The sequence below is a fragment of the Rhea americana genome, unplaced genomic scaffold (genome assembly GCF_003343005.1).
Source record: "Rhea americana isolate MKP2758 unplaced genomic scaffold, rheAme1 scaffold_162, whole genome shotgun sequence".
NCBI classification, from domain to species: Eukaryota; Metazoa; Chordata; class Aves; order Rheiformes; family Rheidae; genus Rhea; species Rhea americana.
The window spans coordinates 833,784-854,855 of record NW_028185728.1 but is presented as its reverse complement, the minus strand read 5'-3'; the positions used below and the strand labels follow the sequence as shown (position 1 = coordinate 854,855).

Genomic DNA, 21,072 nt, shown 5'->3' with positions numbered 1-21,072 from the left:
CGAAGGGATTAGAGCGCTTAGAGCCATTTCGAAACAGGACTGTGTCTCCTCCCCTGGTCTGGGACAAGAGACTTTTCTCAGGTCAGCGCCCAAAGGTGAGGGGACAAGGAGGAGGGAGAAAGCGGGTGCCACGTTCTGCCTTTCGTGCAACGTARCAGCATTCGGCAAAACGAGACGATGAGCAAGAGAAATAGAGGGTTTGTGCGCGCGGGCATGGTGACCGGGCAGCTCCGCGGGCTTCAGCGCAGTTCTCTGGCCTTCTAGCGATGCAGAGAGAAACCGGGCTCTGACCCACCTCCATCCTTAGCCCCTTCTGTACGGCGGATGCATTTCACATTAGCTAATAAATTGCTACATCTTATGTTTCTTAGCCTTCTGGAATGATGAATATTTTGGAATGTATTTTGAATGGTTCCCTGCCAAAGTCGAACAATCATCTAGAGATTTTGAATCAAAAGGATGAAAAATGGAAACCTCTGTATTTCCACAAAGTTCACTGCAGTTTGAAAAGAACAATTCCCAGTAGAAGAGGCAGAATAATTATTGTCAGAGCTCCTGCGGATTGGGGCAAATGAGTGATACGTTGGAATTGACACTCCCTAATACTGAATAATAATCTTTGCCTCCAGGTGATGAATATATTATCAGAAATTTGCCTATTGCTGCCCTTAATCAGGCTGAAATGTCAGATTCTCTACCTGGAGGACAAGATGATTTAGGGGATCTGAAAGGAGACACAGGATATCTCAGCCATAAAGCACTGCTTCCAGTCTGGGGCAGGGCTAGCAGATGAATGTTGCCTTTCTAGCACAACTTTACTGAACTTAAGCYTCCTTAAAGGCTCTAAAAATGAAACACATCCAGTGCCTTCACATACACTGGGGCTAGCCACATCCTCATCTAGCACAGGAGTATGTTGAACCAATGAATGATTTGGTGGCTCCCCCAGGGTGACACAGGCAGAGAAACACAACTACCCACCCGTGCTGTGCTCTGTCTCCTCGCTCCAACCCCTGCATCCTACCAGCTGCAGGAGCACAAGTCATTTCACGCAGACGATCGGTCGCCACGCAGTTACGGCTGGGCAAGCTCAGCGCAAACCCTAAGCTTGCATGCAAAGCCTCCATCGATAAAGGAGGCCACAAAGTGGTCTCCTCTCATCAGAGCAGCCAAAGGTGGAGCGGGTCCAAGAAATAAGCCTCTCCCCCCCAATGGAGATGGGCTGTCTAGACACATTGGCAGAGCAGCGCTGCCGAGTTTGCAGCGCTGCATCCTTCTCGTATAATGCCTGTTAAAGCAAACTCCTGTCCCTCGGCCTGTTRGGATAGGCATTTATTTTTTCAATCTTTCTTGTGTCAGTCGTGTCCAGAAATGGCAATTACTTTTAATGAGAAGTTTTTAAGATTTTTTTTCCCCCCAAGAAAACATCTTACAATTTTTTGATTGACTCTCTGGCAAAATCAGCATTTCCTGGTTATTTCATTATGTCTATTTTTACCACCAATTAAAGTGAATGAAATAAGTCTAGTAAGAAGTATTTTTAAGCCAAAAACCATTGATGTTTGAATATGAGTTGCAATGGAATCTTGGAAAACTGTTTCCCAAATAATAAGGAACAATGGAACAAAACCACTAGGATCCAGGTCATGTTCACYGGGAAAACAATGATATTTCCAGATAAATGCTAAGATGTTACCCTGACCATGCCCAGCCTCAGGGCCACATTCAACGCAGTATTCAAAAACCATCCCACTCCAGTCCCTCCCCAAAAGCTCGAATGACTCCTGAGGAGCTGCAGGCCCCCTGAAATCCATAAGCGACCTTCCACAAGATTCAAGCTCATGGGGRTCATTCAATTACATTCATGCAGAAGATTTCTCCATCACTAGAGGTCCTTAAAATGAGCTAGAGGAACATCTGTTAGGAACGGCGTAGGTTGAAGAGCGTGAGCAAATTTGGTCTCCCAGYTCTCAGTGAAGCTGTATTTGTCGGAAAAGCTTCGGGAGACGGCCAAAATTTGGGAGACTGTGCCAGTYTGTTCGTTTGCAACACACCTGGTCACCCCAAGCCTACCAGGGCACTACCAAAGGCCAAACGACTTTGAAACAAATCCCGAGTGGGACGCCTTCACGTTACAGTCATGCTGCTGAGATTTTTTGCAGCTCAGCTGCTCCCACCCGCTCACAAAAACCTYGGGGGCTTCGACTTCCCCGGGGAAATCTCCGGCGAGCCCCCTCCACCGAGCACCAGCAGGGCACGCAGGTGGAAACCCCCCTCTGCCGGCGGCTACGGCCCCTCGCCGTAACAGGGCCGCCCAGGTCCTGAAATAGGTCCCCTTTTAAGCACAGCTCGTTAAATGTTTGCTGGAAAAACAGAAAAGCATTTTCCAGAGAGAAGAGGACATCCAAGAAAAGCCCTTTTGGACATAAGTTGGCAAGAGGCGCGCGCGCATTTATCTTCGGCATAGAATGTGCTCTGTCAGGAGGGCTGTAACTAACAATACGCTGAAAAACATGCCACAGACTTCCACTGTGTTTTATTTGGCACTCGGGGCTTATTCCTCAGCACAAAGTATTTGCAACTGGCATCGGTTAAACGAGAAATTACAACCTTCAAAAGATCTATTTATCGTCGGCTGCAGAGAGTACGGAATTTGCCATCGGCTTCGGCGACACCGTCCCCACCGGCGCCGCGAGCGCGCTCGGCCACGGCGGGGGCCGGGTGGCCGCGTTCCCTGCCAAAGCAGCCGCCCGCTCCGCGGGGCCGGGGGCTCGGCGGGTACGCACCGGACRCGACGGCGCGGACGGGTCACCGCGGCGGAGTCCTCTGCTCGGCGCRCGTGGCTTTTTCTCCGGCCTCGGAGGGGAACGAAAGGGCAGACGCACGGAGCCGTTCGCCCCCCRGCAGGGCTTACGGCGCTAGAGCAGGGGGTTATCTGGCACGGTGCCTTGTTACGGCACCCCGTGTCCCTACGTGGACATCTGGGGAGGACGTGGCAGAGCCCCGAAGCTCCATCACCTCCACCTGCACCAAAGGGAGATGCCCACGAGGCTCCTGCACTGTGGGGTCATTGCCACCTCCTAGAGAAGAGGAAAGCTCTGCCAGCAAACTCCCCAGGCCCTCAAACCTCTCCTCACTCCTGGTTGCCAAGTGCTCCAGAAAGGGAAACCTCAGAGTCAGGAAACTTTGCTGGTGTTTGCTCAGGACAAACGCCGCGGCCGTGCCGGAGCACGTGTGGGTGGGCTCCTGGGGGAGCGTGTACACAMGGGGAAGCAGGACCATCACCAAGCCGCCTGCACCAGGCCTGAGTATCAGCAGCTTCATTAAAATCTAGAAAAAGCCACGAAGATCCTCGGACCGAAAATAACTGCTCCGCACCGACTCTCGGAGCAGGCCCCGGAGAGGTCGCTCTGAGCTAAGCTCTCTTGCCGCAAGCCCAGCGCCCGTTTACCGCGCTGTAAAACGCTCCCATCCGCTCGCTCTGCAGAACTTTACTGTTTCCTTCCCCCAGCCGGAGTCACAGCCACGCAGCTACAGCAAACCTGCAACGACGGGGTCTTACTGGGCAAAGACCTCTGAGTTACTTTGCCGTGGCAAGATATTTAACCATTCACGGGAGTTTTGCAGCAACAACAAAAGGGCAAGGTGGGAAAGGAGACCGATACACACGCAATCTGCTGCAGGGAGCCTGGCCCACATTAACACGTACCGCTCCAGTGTTTGAAAAATCCAGACATTTACAAAATTCTGGATTTTGCATGACATCAGCAGCCTTTGAATTAACCTCTGTTCCTGCAGGCTTTCCTTGCAGGCTTAACTTCAAGCCCAGGAAYTGTCACTTGGCTTGAAATTAAGGACGTGCGTTTCTTCACCTGATCGGGGGGAGAGGGATCGCCTGTCCGCGGGGCTCTGGATGTGCCATCGTGCAGGCAAAGCCTTCCTTCTGACTTTTACATACAGCCAGAAACGCACTTTTTCCYCCCTTCCATTCACACGACCCCAGGATATGGGACTTAAAGAAAAGAACGGAATTCAAGGCTCAYGAGAGCTCAAGGGGTCACAGCAATGCTGGCACTGAAGTTCGGTGCCGCTCTATGGGCACAGCACGTTCACGTGGTGAGCGGCAGTCCTTCCCGTAAGGGCTCCAGGCACTCTGCTAGCGAGCCAGGCAAAAGATGGATCCTGCTAATAACGGTCTATATTTAGCCAGTTGGCCAATTTTTAAAAGCTGAAGTGTGATAGCTAAAACCATCTGTAAAGCCCTTTGATGCACACACCACTTATAGCTAGGCACCTAACTACAGGCTGAAATGCCCAAGTCGAGGCAACCGCATCGGAAAATACTGGCCGTTTCCTGCTCCAGAACTCAGACACAGTCCTCTCGTAGCCTTTCGTTGCAAAAAYAAATAAATAATAAATAAAATAAAGCCAATTAAATTTACCCTCCCTTCCTCGGACAGAGAGAGACTCACAGTGAGCTCGGGTCAGCCTCAAACAATCCTATCAGAATCATGTTTTATTTCCCAGCAACTGATGCAAAGTGTATCAAACCGCACGTCGTCTGCTGCTGCTGAGCGAGGGCCTGGCGAAGTCACACGCAACCCGAGTAGCGCTCCCGGCTTAGACATCGGTTTGGCTTTGCAAGAGAGCTGAAGTGCCCCTACTGAACGGGGACGCTCTCCTGAATCAAAAGCAAGAGGGAAAACAAGCCACAGTCTTCACACAAATTAAACCCAAGAAATATTTTGACTAAATCTTTTCCCAGCATTAAAAGGATTGGAGGAGCTGCAGATGAAAAGCTCCTCTTAAGCTGGAGAATTCATCTTTTCATCCCCGACGAAGGATGCATGGGTTASTAAAACAAGTATTACATTTCATTCTGGCTTACACTCTGATCTTGCGTTACGTGAACAGGGGAGGCAAAAGCGCTCCCAGCGATTGCCTTTTAGGCACAGATGACTTCCAGTCCCATGGTGTGCTGAGACAGGGCTGCTACACGACACGCAGGCTTCTCCTCAAGACCTCTTCTGTTGCTTGGGCATTTGTTTTACACAAATTCTGGCATTTTTATTGGATCTGTCACCTTGGCATGGGCACAGAGGTAATAAAATACTAAATAAACTCCTCRGCCTTGGGCAAAGGCTCTATCTTTCCCTGGTTACCTATCAGCCTGTGAGCAAAATCCTCTAAGCAGAGCAGCAGCCCCGGTGTGCGCAGGGAGCCATTTCTCAGGGCATCGTCTGGTGCATGCAGAAAGCGWAGGGGCCTCGGGGGGCCTCCACCAAACCACCCGGTATCGCCCTACCCCAGGGGAAGGGCGATGCTCTCCTGCAGCGCCGGCTCAACGGGCTGTGCCGCCCCAAAATAACGTCGAATCCCTTCAGCTTCCCCAGCGACTTGAGGGAAACCTCTCCCACCCGCCTCCTTTCCAGCTGATACTGTTGAGCAGCTTCTGAAACGGGCAGTTAATTCCCTGCCTGCCGACAACGGCACGAAGGAAAGGCTCCTGGTTCAGCCGAACCCGCTCCTCCGTCCTTCACCCGAGCACGGACACYGTAGCGCTTGGCCACGACACGCTTTCAGGTGGCCACGTCAAGCAGAAGACACCCTTCCCCTTCCAAAGTCTTCCCCTGTCCTAGCAAAAGCGTAATATCTCCTCACGTTCCCTAGAGCAGAGAGCAGCACTTCTGCCCAAAATTGAGTTTGCACTATGTCTCTCTAGAGAGATGCTTCTTTTTATCTATTAGGTTTCCTGCTCTGGGACTTGCCTTTAAACTGGAGGCGGAAAAGAAAAACAACATCAAAAAAAAAGGCAGGAAAGAGTCTGAAAACTCCATCAAAAATCTCTTCTCCCAGCCCTCCCTCCTCCTCCCACTCTGCTCCAGCTTCAAGTTCAAGGCAGACAGCATCTTGCTCAGGGAACGGCTTGCCACGTTGGAGCAAAGCAAGCCGAAAAYGGGCCTCGGCCTTTTGAAACGGTCACGGTAGAGAGGACCTCTTCTCCCCAGAGACGCATCACGCGGGACCGGCCTCAACCACCGTGGAAACAAAGCCAGCGCGCAGCATGTTGCAGAAAAGCAGCAGCGACTGCGGAGCACCCGCGGGCCAGAGCTCGCGCCAGCTTCCCGGGAGGGCGCTGGGCGCACGCGGAAAGGAGGAGACGGAGTCRTCAGATGGGCCGCTCCGGGCACCAAGCCCCTCCGAGGTGCCCTGCAGAGGGGCAGCCTAGCTCCCCTCACTGCTTTCAGCTGGGTTTCCCGAGCTGAAATTGCTTAGCACACAACACACACTTTGCCTCCGATCCACAATCCCCCCCCCCCCGGCAGTTTTGGAGTTGTTGGCCAACTTCAACAGGAATTTGACAGAGGAACAGGAACTGCAAAGATAGCTCAGCTGCTACCATTTTCATGCATACCTCGTGGACCGCTAAAAGGAAAGAGACCTTATTAACGCCCTCAGCCGGAGACTGGGCAGCAGGGTGAGCCCRAACCCATACAAGACACCCAAGAACCCAAACGGGAGAGTGCCACTGCTCTCACGAAATGAAGGGAAGCTTCAACAGAGCTCGACCCTTACTACTCCCTGGAAGACCCAACCCAAAGGAGCGGCGCAGCCTACGGTGGCCTTCCTCCCGTCACACTCCCTGGCCTTCCTTGGCCAGCCTGGAGCTCGGGCTGAGACACTAACGCCCCAAATTTTGGCATTCATGCAGCTCGTGCCGCGCTGCCCGGGCTAGCCAGCCCCCGTACCAGCTAGCCTCAAACCTCCTCGAGCACCGACGGCGGCAGGCAGGAGGGACTCGCCGAGCAGCTCCCCGCTTGCCYGTCACGCGGCAGACAGGGAACTGGTCGCTGCGGCCAACTGGTCGGCAGCTCCCGGCTTGCGCCCAGTAAACCTTCGCCCGCCAGCACRGGCTCACGCCGGACCCCGGGGTTTAACCGCCGCCGGCGGACCTGTCCGCCTCGCAGCGGCCGACGCCGTTTCACGCGTGCTGCCGCCTCCAGTCTCCTSGTCAGCTCGGGAGCTACGAGGCACGAAGACCTGCTCAACGCTCCTGGGAGGTGGCTACGGCACCGCTAGCCCAGACGGGCGCGCGGGACCGACGGGGACGGGGGGCAGCCGGCACCTCCGGCACAGCCCGCGCACGGCGCCCGAGGCAGTCCCGTCCACCCCGGCGCTGCCCCGGGGTTTCGCCTCCCTTTTCCTCCTTATCGCAGCCAGAAACCAGTAGATGGCACCAGAATAACAGAAAAGTCCCTCCGGTTCTGCCCTCCGGATTTCCCCAAATATTTTTCCGCAGCCTGGTCCCTTCGCCAAGCCCCCTCCCACGGCCCTGCTTTCCCAGCAGGCATCTTTCACCGGCCCTGGTACTGAGAAAGGAGATTTTTTTTTCCTCCCTTGGTTCCAGACAAAGTACGCTCACAGGCCGGTGAGCACAGTGGCAGACCCACTCGCCCCCCCCCTTTAACTACAGAGCAAAAATCAGCTTCTGCGCTGACTGCTGCATGGGGAACAGAGACCTAGGAGCTCTCTATACTAAAAGGCTGTTTGGAGCCAAGCCGAAACATAACTTCTAAAAGTTTTTGCAAACTAAGTTAGAAAGAAAGAAAGAAAGAAAAAGAAGAGTCTTAGAAAAATAAAACGTTTTGTTTGAACTGCAGGTTAATTTTTTTATATATCTTTTTTAACATAGATGCCACTTTTACTTGAAAAACAGAATCAAAATACTTAMCCAATGCATCTACTTTCTTCACACTGTTTTAATTTGGGGGAATTCCTCCCTCCAGAAACTTGCTACCTGCTACAGCTGAACCAAATCTGCATTTCTCAGTGCAGAAGCAGTTCACCCGTGCCRTGCCTGGCTACGCTTTTGGGCATGACGGTGCCCTTCTCTTTGGCAGCTGCAACTGCTGAGATGGTTACAGGAAAGTCCCGCACTTCTTTCCGAACAGCTTCTGCCGCTAGCTAACGACGACATTGCCCAGTCCCCGCTGGTTTAGGAGCTCTCTGCTCAGCAGAGCCACTGGGTGAGCTCGTGAGATGCTCTTGCTTCCCTGTATTAAATCTATAAAGTCGTGAAACAGTTTGCCGGGCGGCTCTCTGGGCAGACAGGTGCCCACCTCTGCCATGGGCTTTAAAGACTGCAAAGCACCCACTCAGCTCGCTTAAAGCGAGCGCAGGACCAGCGTGGTGCCCACCAGGGTGGGCATTTTCTCCACGGAGGTACCTGGCTCTTTCTGGCCTCCAGGGTGCTCTGAGCTGTTTTGCCCGCCGAGACGCAGCCTAAAGCAGCACTGCAGCAGCACTAACAGCCAGGGAACGGCCCGAAACAGAACCCAGAAACATCAAGGCCAATTTAAGTCCACGCTACCTAGGCGGACACATCGTGGTACCCACTGATCGCTGCGGTGCCTTCACCGCGTAGCCAAGTTTGCAGGACAACCTGAGCTAAGGTGACGGCCAGTTGCAGGGTGCCGTCTGCAGGGGAGGCAGGATTCCCCCATTCCCAGCACGGTTGGGAAGCCCAAAAAGGAGCACCCGAGCACCGCACAACGGCACCTAACACCTAGGAGCCACCACGGCTCTGCCCAGCCCGGGTCAGAGCCTGGCGGAGGCTTAACGTGCTCACGGAGGCGCCAGGATTGTTTCAGATGCTTCAATCTTGCGTGGAGTCAACTGGGGACAAATTTGGAGACCTTCAGGCTTTGCGYACCTGGACTGAGATACCTGGACTGAGTTTTGAACATGGTTCAGTTCAGCAAGGTGGGAAGAGGAGTTTGATTAATAACGGGGATGGGGGGAAAAAAAGGATCAAAATAATCACACACAAGCAAAGCGTAATTTCTCCAGACACAAATCATCATTCGCCAAACCTTTTCTGAGCAGATTTTTTTTCCTCTCTCTCTCTCTCTTTTTTTTTTTTAAAAAGCCTCTTCTGGAAACGGAGTGCATTTGGAAACCTCTGTGCCTTCATCCCCCGTGGCCTACACCGTCCACGAGCACACGGCTCCGAGCGCCGAGCTTCAGTGACCCCAAATTACTAGCCTGGCRGAGCGAAGGCTCGGCAGCGAGGCGAAGGGACTGCCTCTGACCTCCGCGGGGACTTCACCCCACCGGTTCGGAGACCCCCCCCGTCCCGAGCGATGCCCCGTGTGCTCATTCCCCTCCCCGGCATTGATTAGATTTGCAGCTCTCCATTTCCCTCGTTTTACCCAAAGCCGACAGCGGCRCGAGTACGAGACCCGCCGTTCACGCAGACTCTCCAACCGGGCCAGAAACAGCAGAAATCTCACGCAAACGGCCCGTTTCCTTCAGAGCCTCAGTAAACTCAAAAGGAGCCCTGAAATATCAGACCAAGTCGGGCCATTTCTGGGCCTGATGTTCGCCCTTCCTAGCTCTGTAGAGGTCTTCCTACCTCCGCTACTCTTAACAGTGGGATTTTGGAAAGGGGAAAGGGGATCGTCCTATAAACGACCATGGCAGCTGGTTCACGTAAGGGCCTGAGTTATGATCGGAGATGAGGACATTGCTTTTCTTTTTTGCTTCTTGCTATGTTTTGGTTGAAACCTGTAAACACATTTGCACCGAGTGGATCTGCCTTCTACATCTGGTCTTGTGATCCAATTTCCTGGCAGGAATAATCCCCGACATCGAATTGCACAGGAATGCGGCAGCACATCCATCCGTCCTGCGGCCAGAGCTCAGCTTCTCACTTTGCTGGTTGCTGCGCGAGACCGAGCCATAGCATTTCACCCAGTTACCCCACTGGTGAGACCAATAACTCATGTTTGACAAAAGCAGCTCTTCCAGAAGAGCTTCCAGACGTTCACGGATGGAGACGCCAGTGCTTTCCTCTCTCAGTTACTTCTAGTGACTACACTGCATCTCACAGTTAAAAAATGCGTGTTTTCTACCTCCTTTGAATGAACGTTTGGCTTTTGCTTCCAGCCACTGGCTCTTGTTCTACCTTTCTCTGATGGATTAAAGGGGGGGGGGAAAGAAAGGACTCTTCCTAGAGAGTCATGGAAACTGAGATTCAAATTAATCATTGCAAGTGCCTGGAATGATCCCCAGTGCTGCATAGCCCAAACGGGATGGCAATACGTCACACGAACAAAATCGCTCCCGCTCGGAGCGGGGAGCTGAGAGCAAAACCTTTAGGAAGAAGCTTCCAAATGGACGAGGGGAGAGAAGAGCCTGGCATCGCGGCTGGCGTGCCCAGCTCTGCACAACACGCTCTGACCCGCGACCAGCTCCCTGGGCAACACTCGAAGGCAGACACGAACCCCACAGGGAACCTGCCCGGACTGACGAGGGGCCGTTTTCTTGCTAATTGTCAACAATTTTGTCTTTTGAAACACACCAGTCATTTCCAGCCCACAACGSCCAACCCAGAAACGCACATTTAGGGAATCTGTTTGCTATCTCATTGCCCAGCAGCAGGTCTCCCCCAGTGAATTTGTCATTTCCATGCACTTCCCTCATCCTGTTGCATCCCGCTTGCCCCATAAGCACCTCCGTTGAACATGGCACAACAGTTGTCTTGGGAAGCAAGGAAAAAGGAGGCAGCACCATGATGCTGGCCAGGGCAGACAAAACACAGGGCTAAGGACACATGGAAACAGGTGGTTTCCTGCTGGTCATGCAGCCACAGTAACTTGGTGGAAGGACATCCAGGGAGCCCCTCCAACTACCTGACCCAAGGCAGGATCAGCTCTATGCTGTTACTCCTGCAGATGTTTGTCTCCATCAGATCCGTGCTAGTGGTCTCCACAGCATCCTCCCACCTCTCTTCCAGGCCTTCCCCGTCCTCACTAGAACTGGGAGGATTCCCCCACAGTTTCATCAAAATCTCCCTTCCTGCAACAGAAGTACATGGGCCTGGAGATCATTTCATACTTTCCTCTTTTTAGTAGCCTTCTACATATTTTAAGACTGTTCTCCCATCATCTTTTCTTGAGCTTAAGCAATTCTTCTTTCTTCCTATACTGTGGCTCCTGAAGCTCCTCTTACTGCTCTTTTTCTGCTCTGGACACTTTTCCACTTGGTTCATTTCTTTCCTGACATGCAGTGTGCACAAATGGAGCCCACCTGGAGCCCCCCTCTGCAGCTGAGTACAGTGGAAGGACACTTCACGAACGACACAAAACTACAGGAGATGCTAGGGGGTGAAAAACATCTGCCGCTACTCATAAAGCTGCAGCTTTTTGCATGGAGCAGAAGAGTTGGTTCAAGGCCAGGGAAGCAGATTTGCAAAGGGCACTGAGCCACAGAGCTCCAGAGTAGGCTCCTTATGCCAAGTTCATCCCCCTTCATACAGACAGCAGGTTGACATCAGCGGTTCCCGCAATTCCCTCCCTACAGGGCATCACGTAGAAACACAGAGGTGCTTGAGCTGTGAGTTGGGGAAAGACACATTTTCTCTGTTGGGCCAGAGGAGCGAGAACAACCGCTTCCCATGGCGAGTCCAGATCCCTGGCTGGGAACCACTGGTGTCAACAAGATGGATCCGCCTCATCAGACGTCTGCGGCTGGACCTCATGCAGCACATCCCATGGAGGACGGGCTCCCCAAAGGCAGGACTACTTGGCCAATAACTGGTCACACACACAGCAGAACAGCACCATTCAGAGGAAGGGTTACCACCAAAACAGGTCATTAGCAAGCCACATGGGGTTCTTCATTCTTCTCCAGTCCCCTCATGTTCCTAAGGGGCATGCCGCAGAAAACACAGTGGGGGGGGAGGGAAAGAAAATTACAGTTCTCTTCCAAAAAACAGTCTTTGTTTGTTTGTTTGATCATTTTTTTAAATGATCAAGTAACTTGTGAATACATTTTCTGATGATTCCCACATCCTCCCAGCTGGAGAACGGTTCATGAACAGACTCCAAATTCTGTAAATGAGCTTGTTAGTCATAAGTCTTCAAACAGGCTTGATAAACAACTTTCAGCCTGCAGGATATTCATCAACCATTCTGTCTGCCCAGTCTCCCGACGCTAATTTATTATTTACAGTGAGAGATCCCTCTCCTAAATCACAGGTGATTGTTTCTTTTCACTGATTAACTGATTTTTTTWWAAAAAAGARAAACAATGAAAACCAAATCACAAACGAGCAATGCGTAGTGAGCACATATTCCTGAGCAATTTTCCTAGGTTCCACAAGACACATCAGCAGTTGTCCAAATGAAAAAAACTGTAAGCAGAGATCTTTTTGGCCAAACCTGTAGGACCGGAAAATAGCCAAGACGACGACGATGATCATGCCAAGCCTGCCACTGAACACCCCAGGGAACTTCCAGCTGATCAGAACTAGCTACTTCTTGCATCCTTTGGATTTGTRGAGAACTCAAACATCTCAAGATGTTCAGAAGACCCAAGTCTGCATTCAGAAAGCTGCCACTGAAAATCGCAGTGTGAACCACCCTTGGGTTGGAACAAACACAATTCCCCCACAGGGCACGGGACAAGCTTAGATATACCTGAGCAGAAGGTACCCTACAGGAAAAAACTCGCTGTGAACTGCTTCATTTACTTCTGCTTTTTCTTAATGGAAGGGGATCTCCTTAATGCTAATCAGTTAATTAACGCAGAAGGTGGGCGATTCCAGAGATGGAGGCAGATGAAATAACAATTAGCTGGGGGCAACAGAGACRGCAGAGAACCTTCCCGAATCGTTATTAATGCCAAGCTCTCACACACCATATCACCAGTAGATTCCTAAGCCTCTTACTAATGAGTCAGGATTATTACTGCAATTATATGGGTAGGGAAACAGAGGCACAGAGAAGTGACGTGACTTGGCCAGGTAATCGCAGCAAGGCAGTGGTATAGCAGAAAAGACCGCAGGGCTCTGTGGCCAAGGCACTGAGGCTTTTTAGGGCAACAGAAGACAGGTGGGTCATCCTGCTGGGCCAACTCTGCTGACTTTCAGAGGAAGAAGAAAACAACAACGAAAAAGCCCACTTTCTCAATTCAGGTTCAGCCTTTCCTGAGCAGGCTGCTCCCYGCACTGGCAGAGGCCACACGCTACAACCTCAGCTCTGTGATACCCCCTACACAGCCTGGCGAACACATGGAGCAGAGAAATCCGCTCCCCAGCGCGCAGCTCTTCTGCGTGCGCACGAAATCTGGATCTGTGTTTCCACTCCCTGCTCTGGCTCCTCGCTCCTGATCCGCAGAGAGGTGCCAACTTCTGCCAGCATTGGGGGTGAAGGAAGCAGGAYGCAGACTTTGGCTCTGGCTCTGCTTTGAATGCTTTTTCTTGCTCGCTGCAAAATCAGCAACACATTTGGCCTGACAACCTCAGAATGCCTATGGACTGGACACGGCTGTGCCTCCAGCTCATGTTTGGAAACAGCCTTCCCAAAGCCAAATCAGAGCAAATACAAGCAGGACAGAGACAAAGTTTTCACCAACTTTCCCTATCATCATCATCATGGGAATCTTTTGTCCCAAGCAGGAACTTGGCACCGGATTTATAAACCCCCAGTCTATGCCTTTCATTCAGAAAGAAAGGAGACTCCCCCATGGGCTGTGTGGATGCAGAATGAYAACAGGTATAAAGTGTTACCGGCGTTTCCAGCCACAAGGAGTAAGAGTGCTATAAAACTCTGAGGGAAACCACACCAGATTTCATGGTGACAGGAATCCCCTGAAGTACCACCAAGGGGCAACCCCTTCTGTAATACTCACCCCCAAGCATTAACATTTTCTTTTCACCGTTATGGCTTAGGCATCTTTCCCTATTTAAGTCCAGTCTGTTCCTATATAGCCCCAACTCCATTAAGCTGACACTTAGAATGGCTCTTTGATCATTACAAGCATGATTTTCCGAGCGGGGATCATATTAGCCATACTTCCAAAAAAGCAGAAAACTCCCAGGAGCGTTGAGCAGGTCTTCGTGCCTTAGCTGGCACACCAGCTACGGCTCAGCCCAACCCACCAGCCATTAATGCAGCAACCACAAACACAATGAAAACAAGAGTACCCAACCTAGGTACCATGGGTGCCCAACCTAGACAGGCCCAGCATTCACATTGGCTACAAAACAGGGTTAGAAGCAACTTGGACACAGCCTTCTTCATCCTCCCACCCTGCTCCCAGGCACCTAAGCATTTTTTTTTTAATCTCCCCATGTTGCTCCCAGGGAGTGCTGTTCCCCCTGAGATGTTCATGCTATTTTCTCTCTCCAAATCTGTACATTCAGCATCTGCTGCTGGCAATTTTGTCCGCCTTCAGATGCACCTGGCCAGGGAGAAGTTTGGTGTTACTTTGGTCAAGGACAACTTCATGTGCTGGAGGAATCAGAGCAGGAGGCAATGCCTCCAGGCTCCTAGTGAATTCCAGCTCTTGGTGCAAAGGCAGCTTTGCTGCCTAAACAGCTCATCAAGACCCAAGGAGGGTCCTAGCCAGATACCGAGCGACTCTTTGGATGTTTGCCCTGCCCAGCAGTCTCACTGACTGGCTGGAGTTTCTCCTGTAGGAAAATTTCTCAAGCCAGAAATGGGGAAAATAGGAATTGGATGTTGCAGTAGGACGTAGTGACTTTTTAACAGCACAGCTGGCTCCCCTCATCTTTCTTCTAGCCTTCCTGGACAGGCTTCCAGGAACATAAGGCACCAAGAGGTCCCAGGCTGCCACTCCAATGTAAATGTTCACTTAATATGGGCACGACAAATCCAGACTGTCTGGAACAGTGTTTTAATCACTGGTGTAACCTTTCCTTGGCCTCTGGAGGTGACAGAGGAGCCCAGAAAGCCATCTAGGCTGAAATGGATGCTCACTGTCATGCTCATTAGGCCTCTCCCACCAGCTTTGGTAGGATGCAGATCCCAGGCTTTTCATTGCCAGAGGTGGCCTTCAGCCCTAAACTTCAGCACTGCTGCTCAGTTCTCTTCTCAGCTAGCATCCTTTGGACATCAATTTCAAGAAAATTTCCTCTAGAAAAAGACTCTGTTGTACTCCCAGCAGACACATAGTGCATCTCTGCCAAGCTCCTCTCCTCAGCTCACAGCATCTTCCAGGAATAACGCAGGCAAGGAAACAGTAGGTTACGTACATAGCATACATTTGCAAAATGACGTATGAATGACAAATGTGAGCAGGACCAGCAAACAGAGGTCTAAAAGCTACAGGACAGCACTGGAGAACCYTCAAACCCCTGGCTGTAAAAGCGCTCAAATTACACCATAGGCTGACAAAGCACAAATCCCTGCAGAACTGAGCCATGTAGCTGGTTGGCACTGGTGTCTAAGCATGTGTGACCTTTTACTGACACAATTCCCATCATAGATGTATGTATTCAGAAGGGCTTTTCTCCTTGGTGACTCTCCATTGGTTACTAAGAGGCTGAATTTATGCTGCATCTTCCCCTCAGGTGCAGACACTGCTAGCATCTATCTCCACACTCCATGGTCCTGCCACAAAATCTTCCGGGATTTCACATCGCTGAGACATCTGCTTCCCCACCAGAGTAGGCTGGACCCAGCCAGYGGGTTTAGAAACTACTTCCCATGTACGGCAACCATGCAACGGGCTTTTCCTGGGGGAACCAGACTGAAAACCTGCGCTCTGTGCTCTACTGCCCAAGCACAGCTTGCAACCTCTTGTGTCGTGAGCTGCAATGACAGTCCAAAYAGAAAGTCAGGTCAGAGCCTTGGATAACTACAGTTACACGTGTACCTTTGTGGTCACGTACGATAGAGAGATGTGCTGCCGCAGGCAGCGTCTCTGCAGCGTAGGCTGGTTCGTGGAAGAAGGCTCAGCCTCCCCCTCCCCTGCTCCCGTCCTTTTCAACACCCAGTTTGTCCTCGAGTGCTGGCAGAGAGCAGCGGTGAATCGATCACCTCCTTTTGCTGCAGTTGTCATGGTTTTCACTGGCAACACCAGTTCTTCTAGCCAAGCTGTGACGATCTTCATTTCGCATCTCCATAATCCATCCCAGGATCCAAGCCTCATTTAGGAAAGGCAAGAAGGGTGGGGAACCAGAAACGCAGTGATTCATCCTCCCCAGAAAGAGAGGCCCAAGTCTGGAATATTGTGACACTCGGTAAATACTCGTGATGTACTTCATTATGCAACAGGGGCCCAGCAGGAGCACAGCTCCCTCGGGGCTACTTAATACGGGTTTCAAAAACGATTAAATGTATCAGAAAATTTGCAATCAGGAGTAAACACCTATAGTCTGATCAAGCCATTCTGGCGATGCGAAGAGCCACGGGAGCAAACTCAAAGTTGCTGGTGGGGGCAGGAAAGCAGGGAAAATCCTTGRAGGAATTATGACTCTAATTCTGCATGTGTCTTGTCAGTGCATTCAAATTTAGAGTTCAGCTCCTCCTTTTAGCCCCTCCTGGTTATATTCTGTCCCTGCTCTTTCTTTCCAGGCATCACATATTTCTCTGCCGAAAGGCGAAACTATCACGGCCCTGAATACAGGCAGCAAAACTGTTTCACGCCTCTAACAGAAATATTCCACTGCTTGAAGAAAAAAAAAAAAAAAAAGTATTTGCATGACTCAAGGCTGCTGGTCAAGTCTTTAAATGCTAATACTCATCAACTGGCATACACATAGGCAGCCTCTTGAATTGCATGCAATGACTCTTGTGAGCAAAGATTGCACAAATTAGCCCTGAGATAATATTTTCCCATGCGATCACTGTTTTATCCATCATCAAAAAGATGGAAAATAGACTCCTAGTAGTGGAAACTTGGTGCAGATGACAGAAAGCTGATGTTCATTAAAAGTGTTCTAGCAGTTTAGACCAAACCTTTAAGCTTTATGAGAGATTTCAAAATCTAATTTTCATAGAAATGTTTTCATTATATTAAGGAGGAGGGCAAAAAAAAAAAAAGTAAAAAAGTCTTCAGCGGAATCTTTTTCAAATTAAAAAGTTGGAAGTTTTGTGCGGATAGACTGAAAACACAAATACCATCAGCAAATTACGAGACCATGAGAACCAGGAAGCAAAACTGATTATGATCAAAAAAGTGAAACTCRCAAACAAATAGAAGTCTAGTTTCGCCCGTCGAAAGGAGGGCAGCATGGCCAGCACTCAGAAATTGAGTCAGCTCCCGTCTTCAAATTCGCAACTTTTTTTTTCCTTTTTCAATAATAGGAAGTTGCCCTTCTTTCTGCTTTTTGCCATCTTGAGACTCCAAGTTTGTGCCCGAGTCACATTCTCATCTTCTGTCTTTATCCAGAAGATCCAGAAGTTTATGTGAAAAGCCCAAACATTTTCTACTTCAAAACATAAGATTCAGGGATGTAAGAGAGAAAAAAAAAAAACAAATGGCATAAGATACTTGATAGAATAATCATGTAGCAGCTAGCCTAGGAGTCAGATTAAAAAGATATACCTAACCAACATAAACAGAAAGAAGTTTCACCTTCTTTTTCTTGTTAGTTATCTAGTCCCTTTTATTCAACAGTTGTTCTCACAAAAAAAACCCACCATTCCTGCAAGTATTCTCTAGGAATACGTTGTAGTACTGGGATGAGTAAAGATTACTCATGCAAGAAAAAGAAAGCTGCTGTGTTTATCCACCAGCCAGCTCAAATAAGTGCCTTAAAATACATTACTCTGACCCTCAGGTTTCCCACATCAGTTGCGAGAGGAGAAGGACTTGGTTCCGAAACGCCTGCCCTGGCAGCACCTCGGAAGGATGCTCCCGGCTGCCTGCAGGCGCGAGGCACCGGTCGGTTTGCCTCGCTTACCCGGCGTGTAACCCACGGACGTAAACAGCCAAGACCTTCCTGCAGACTCTCTGCTTGCCCATCAGCTACACACGCAAGAAGGGAATAAAATACGAGATGCTGYTAGATTTAATTAAGCCACACTCACAAAGTGCTTTCTCCCCCCGCTTTCATTCTTTGGCCGTTCCAAATCTACCAAAAGAGCCATTTAGTAATTCAAGATAAAGTGAACATTTGCAAAGGAGACGCCAGCAGTCCCCAACATCAGAGAAACCTTGGAGAAACCTTTCAGGTTTTCCTCTTGCGCTCACCATCCACGCGACTGCCTCTGAACTGCTCTCGCTATTTCAGAGCGGTGGCAGAGCAGCCCACCAGGCTTCCTCACCTCTTTTCAAGAAGCCAAACGTTTGGGTTTTTTTCTGGGGGGTATCACACCACTGCAGGCAGCCTCAGGAGCTCAGCAAAACAGGAGGAACAACCCAACAGTGAGACTCGTGGCTCCCTGAGCTGAAAGTTGCCTCCACGCAGCAGTGGCAAAAAACCATCTCCAGGTCACTGTCCTTCCTGAATTTATCTTGTCCCTTTTGAAACCATTTCTATTTCTGGCCTCCGCAGTRTCCTGCGGCAACAAGATCGTCACCAAATGATGCGCTGGATGAGGAAAAGCCCTTCCTCGTGCTCTCGCTTGCTGCCCGAGAGGAGCGGGTTGAAGCCAGAACAGATGCTTTGCCTGAACCAGCTTGAACAGAGGGGAAAAAAAAACCTCTCTTTTTCCTGGCTGACCCAAATCCCTGCTTCCCTGGGAATAAGCAGCAATGCCGAGAGGTCACAATGTGTCCACCAACATGGAACAAGTCCCAGGGAGCTCCAGAGCACCTGGGCCCCAGCTTTAACCACGAACCAGCCCTGACAGCCCAACCTAACCTGCCTGTCCGGGAGAGAAATGCAGCCTGCAAACTGCTGCCTCTTTTATACAGAAAAGGTACCAAAGGATGGTAATAATTCCAATAAGCACGATTCATATGCATACTAAATCCAAGTGGGTTTATTCATTCCTCACAACAGAAGTCCAACCATAGTAATTTTTCTTTGGCTGCTCACACTTTCTCTGCAACATTTTATGAGCCATCACAGTAACCCTCAAAAAAACGAAACAACGAAAACAGAGGTCAAAAATGTCAACTTAAAAAAAAAAAAAAAAGACTAATAATTTTCCATCTCTAGATTTGGAGAATTAATCCCACTCAGAACCATGAGCTCTGGGAACAGATACGCCACCGACAGGTTTCTGCTACCACCAAAGGCACTTGAGCAACGGGAGAGGATTGCCTCTGGTGGGAAGGTCGGGGGGTCCCTGCGGCTGTGCGGAGACCTGCATTTTCACCCTGGCTTTAGCACGAGCCAGTGAAAACCCTGCTACCAAAGCAAATGTTTGCTGTATGTTATCAGGTGGTTTTGYATTGAAGAGGAACTCAGCTTGCAAAGTCCTTCTGGCTAAGTGGCAGAGGCTGGGAAGCCTGCTGTAAATTGTATCTGCTCTTAGAATACGGTTTCAGAGCTACAATTTGAGTTGAATTCAGTGAGAGTGACAGGTTCTCAGCACCACTGAAAAATCAGTCCCTTAACACCCTGACAGTTCTTTCAGAAAATATTACAATCGTAGCTACTCCCAGGGCTGTTGGTTTTTCTTTTTAATAGAAGGAACAYTTTCCCTTGAACCTCTTTCAAATGAATTAATGGTAACACATTTCTTTCAATGTGAAATGTCCCTATAAAATGTTTTGTCATTTCTGTGTCAAAGTTTTCCTGCAATTTTGCATTATACAAATAGCTCCCAATACTCTGGCTTTTTGCTTCAATTTGGGGGCAGAAATYGGTGACAGGCTAGCTGACTTTCCTCCAGGTTGGAGGAACATTTTCAGTATTCTTGAGGCATTCCACAATTTCTCCAGACGGCTCCTACCTTCCCTCCCTCAGTAACATGGAGAATAACCAAGCCCTGTGTTAGCTTTTTCCACTGAATCAGCTCTCATTTCTCACTGAAAAAAAGCTTATGTAGCACTGCTTAGCTCCAGCACAGCCTTTTCCTGCATGGATCGCRAAACACCTTACAAAACACAGGCAATAGGTGGGGAAACTGAGGCTCGAGGACAAACGGCATCTGCTAAACACATCACTGAAAGAGTCCGAAAGCCCAGATGACAGCTATGCCATTAAACCAGGGAGAATTTATCCTCAGCATTTATTTTTTGCTTACTTTAGAATACTTTTAAAACTTTCTAATTCACTGCAGCGGCATTAAAACTTTTACAGCAATCAGAGAACATCTGATTCATTTTAAGCTGTCGTGTGGTCCCTGCTCAGTGATACCGGCTGAGAAACACACTCGTGAACCAAGATTTCAGTCCGTTCCATGCTCAAAGAGYAAGGTGGGCATCAGGAAAATACATTCCCTCTTTTCCAGGCTGACCAAGGCAGATTTGGCCAGTACTGGAACRCTCAGCGATTGGCAAGGGGCAGTATCAGGAATAAAGCAGGTCCAAATAAAATATACATATATATACACACATATAGATACATATATGTGTGTGGGTGTATATATATGATAAATGAAATTGGAAAGGAAGGGGGGGAAAAAATAAAGTCATTCAAATATCTTGTTGGTAGCACCTCGGGGGCTCTTCTGCCACAGTGCCAAGAGGCAAAACCCGGGCACGCGGCGATCGCAGCCTTCTTGCCTAAAATATACAGTTTTAAGGCCAGAAATCGCAGTTTCTCAGGGTGCTGGGAAATTTTTTAAATATATATATATATTATATATTAAAATATATTTATATATATATATATACACACGCACACATATATATATATAAAAAGCTGTTTCCAATGTTTCCAAAGAGCGGCCGATGCCCGGGGCCCGCTCGGCGCCGGGCACCCACGGGAGCCGCTCCGCGGGGCTGCGCCTTTCCCGACGGGGCAGGAGAAGCTCCTCTTTGCAGCGACTCTCCCTTTCCAGCCGGGCTTCGCTTTCCAGCTGTGGGAGCCCGAAACGGCGAGGAGCCACCGCGGAGAAGGAGGCGCCGAGGGGGCCCGGCCGGCGCCCCGCGGCCCCGGGGCACCCGCTGCCGCCGCCGCCCAGAAGCGAGCGAGCTCTCGCCGCCGCCGCCGCCGGCCCGGAGGGAAACCCGACCCTATCGGGCGAGATCTCCCCTCCGCCGGGCTCCCAATTTTTATTCACCGGCTCCTTCGGGCCCGCTTGACATTTGCGGCGACTCTCCCAGAAGCGGCGGCGTGGCTGCCAGCGAAGGGCGGAAAACAAAAAGCAAACGAAAAATCGCGATTTTCGTTTGCTTTTCGTTTTTCCACCGTCCGCTGGC

At 50.2% G+C, this 21,072-nt stretch overlaps 1 protein-coding gene across 1 annotated transcript in view; it reads right to left on the bottom strand.

Annotated features, from left to right (window-relative positions):
• The window catches only part of PRRX1 (paired related homeobox 1), a 41,425-nt gene extending 21,315 nt beyond the window's left edge, over window positions 1–20,110 (bottom strand). The window contains exons 1-2 of the mRNA XM_085300288.1: window positions 20,066–20,110; window positions 18,007–18,037 (exon numbers count right to left, since the gene is read on the bottom strand). Of these exons, the coding sequence (XP_085156414.1) occupies window positions 18,007–18,037; window positions 20,066–20,110 (76 nt within the window). The remainder of the gene's footprint in view (window positions 1–18,006; window positions 18,038–20,065) is intronic.
• Window positions 20,111–21,072: the final 962 nt, after the last annotated feature.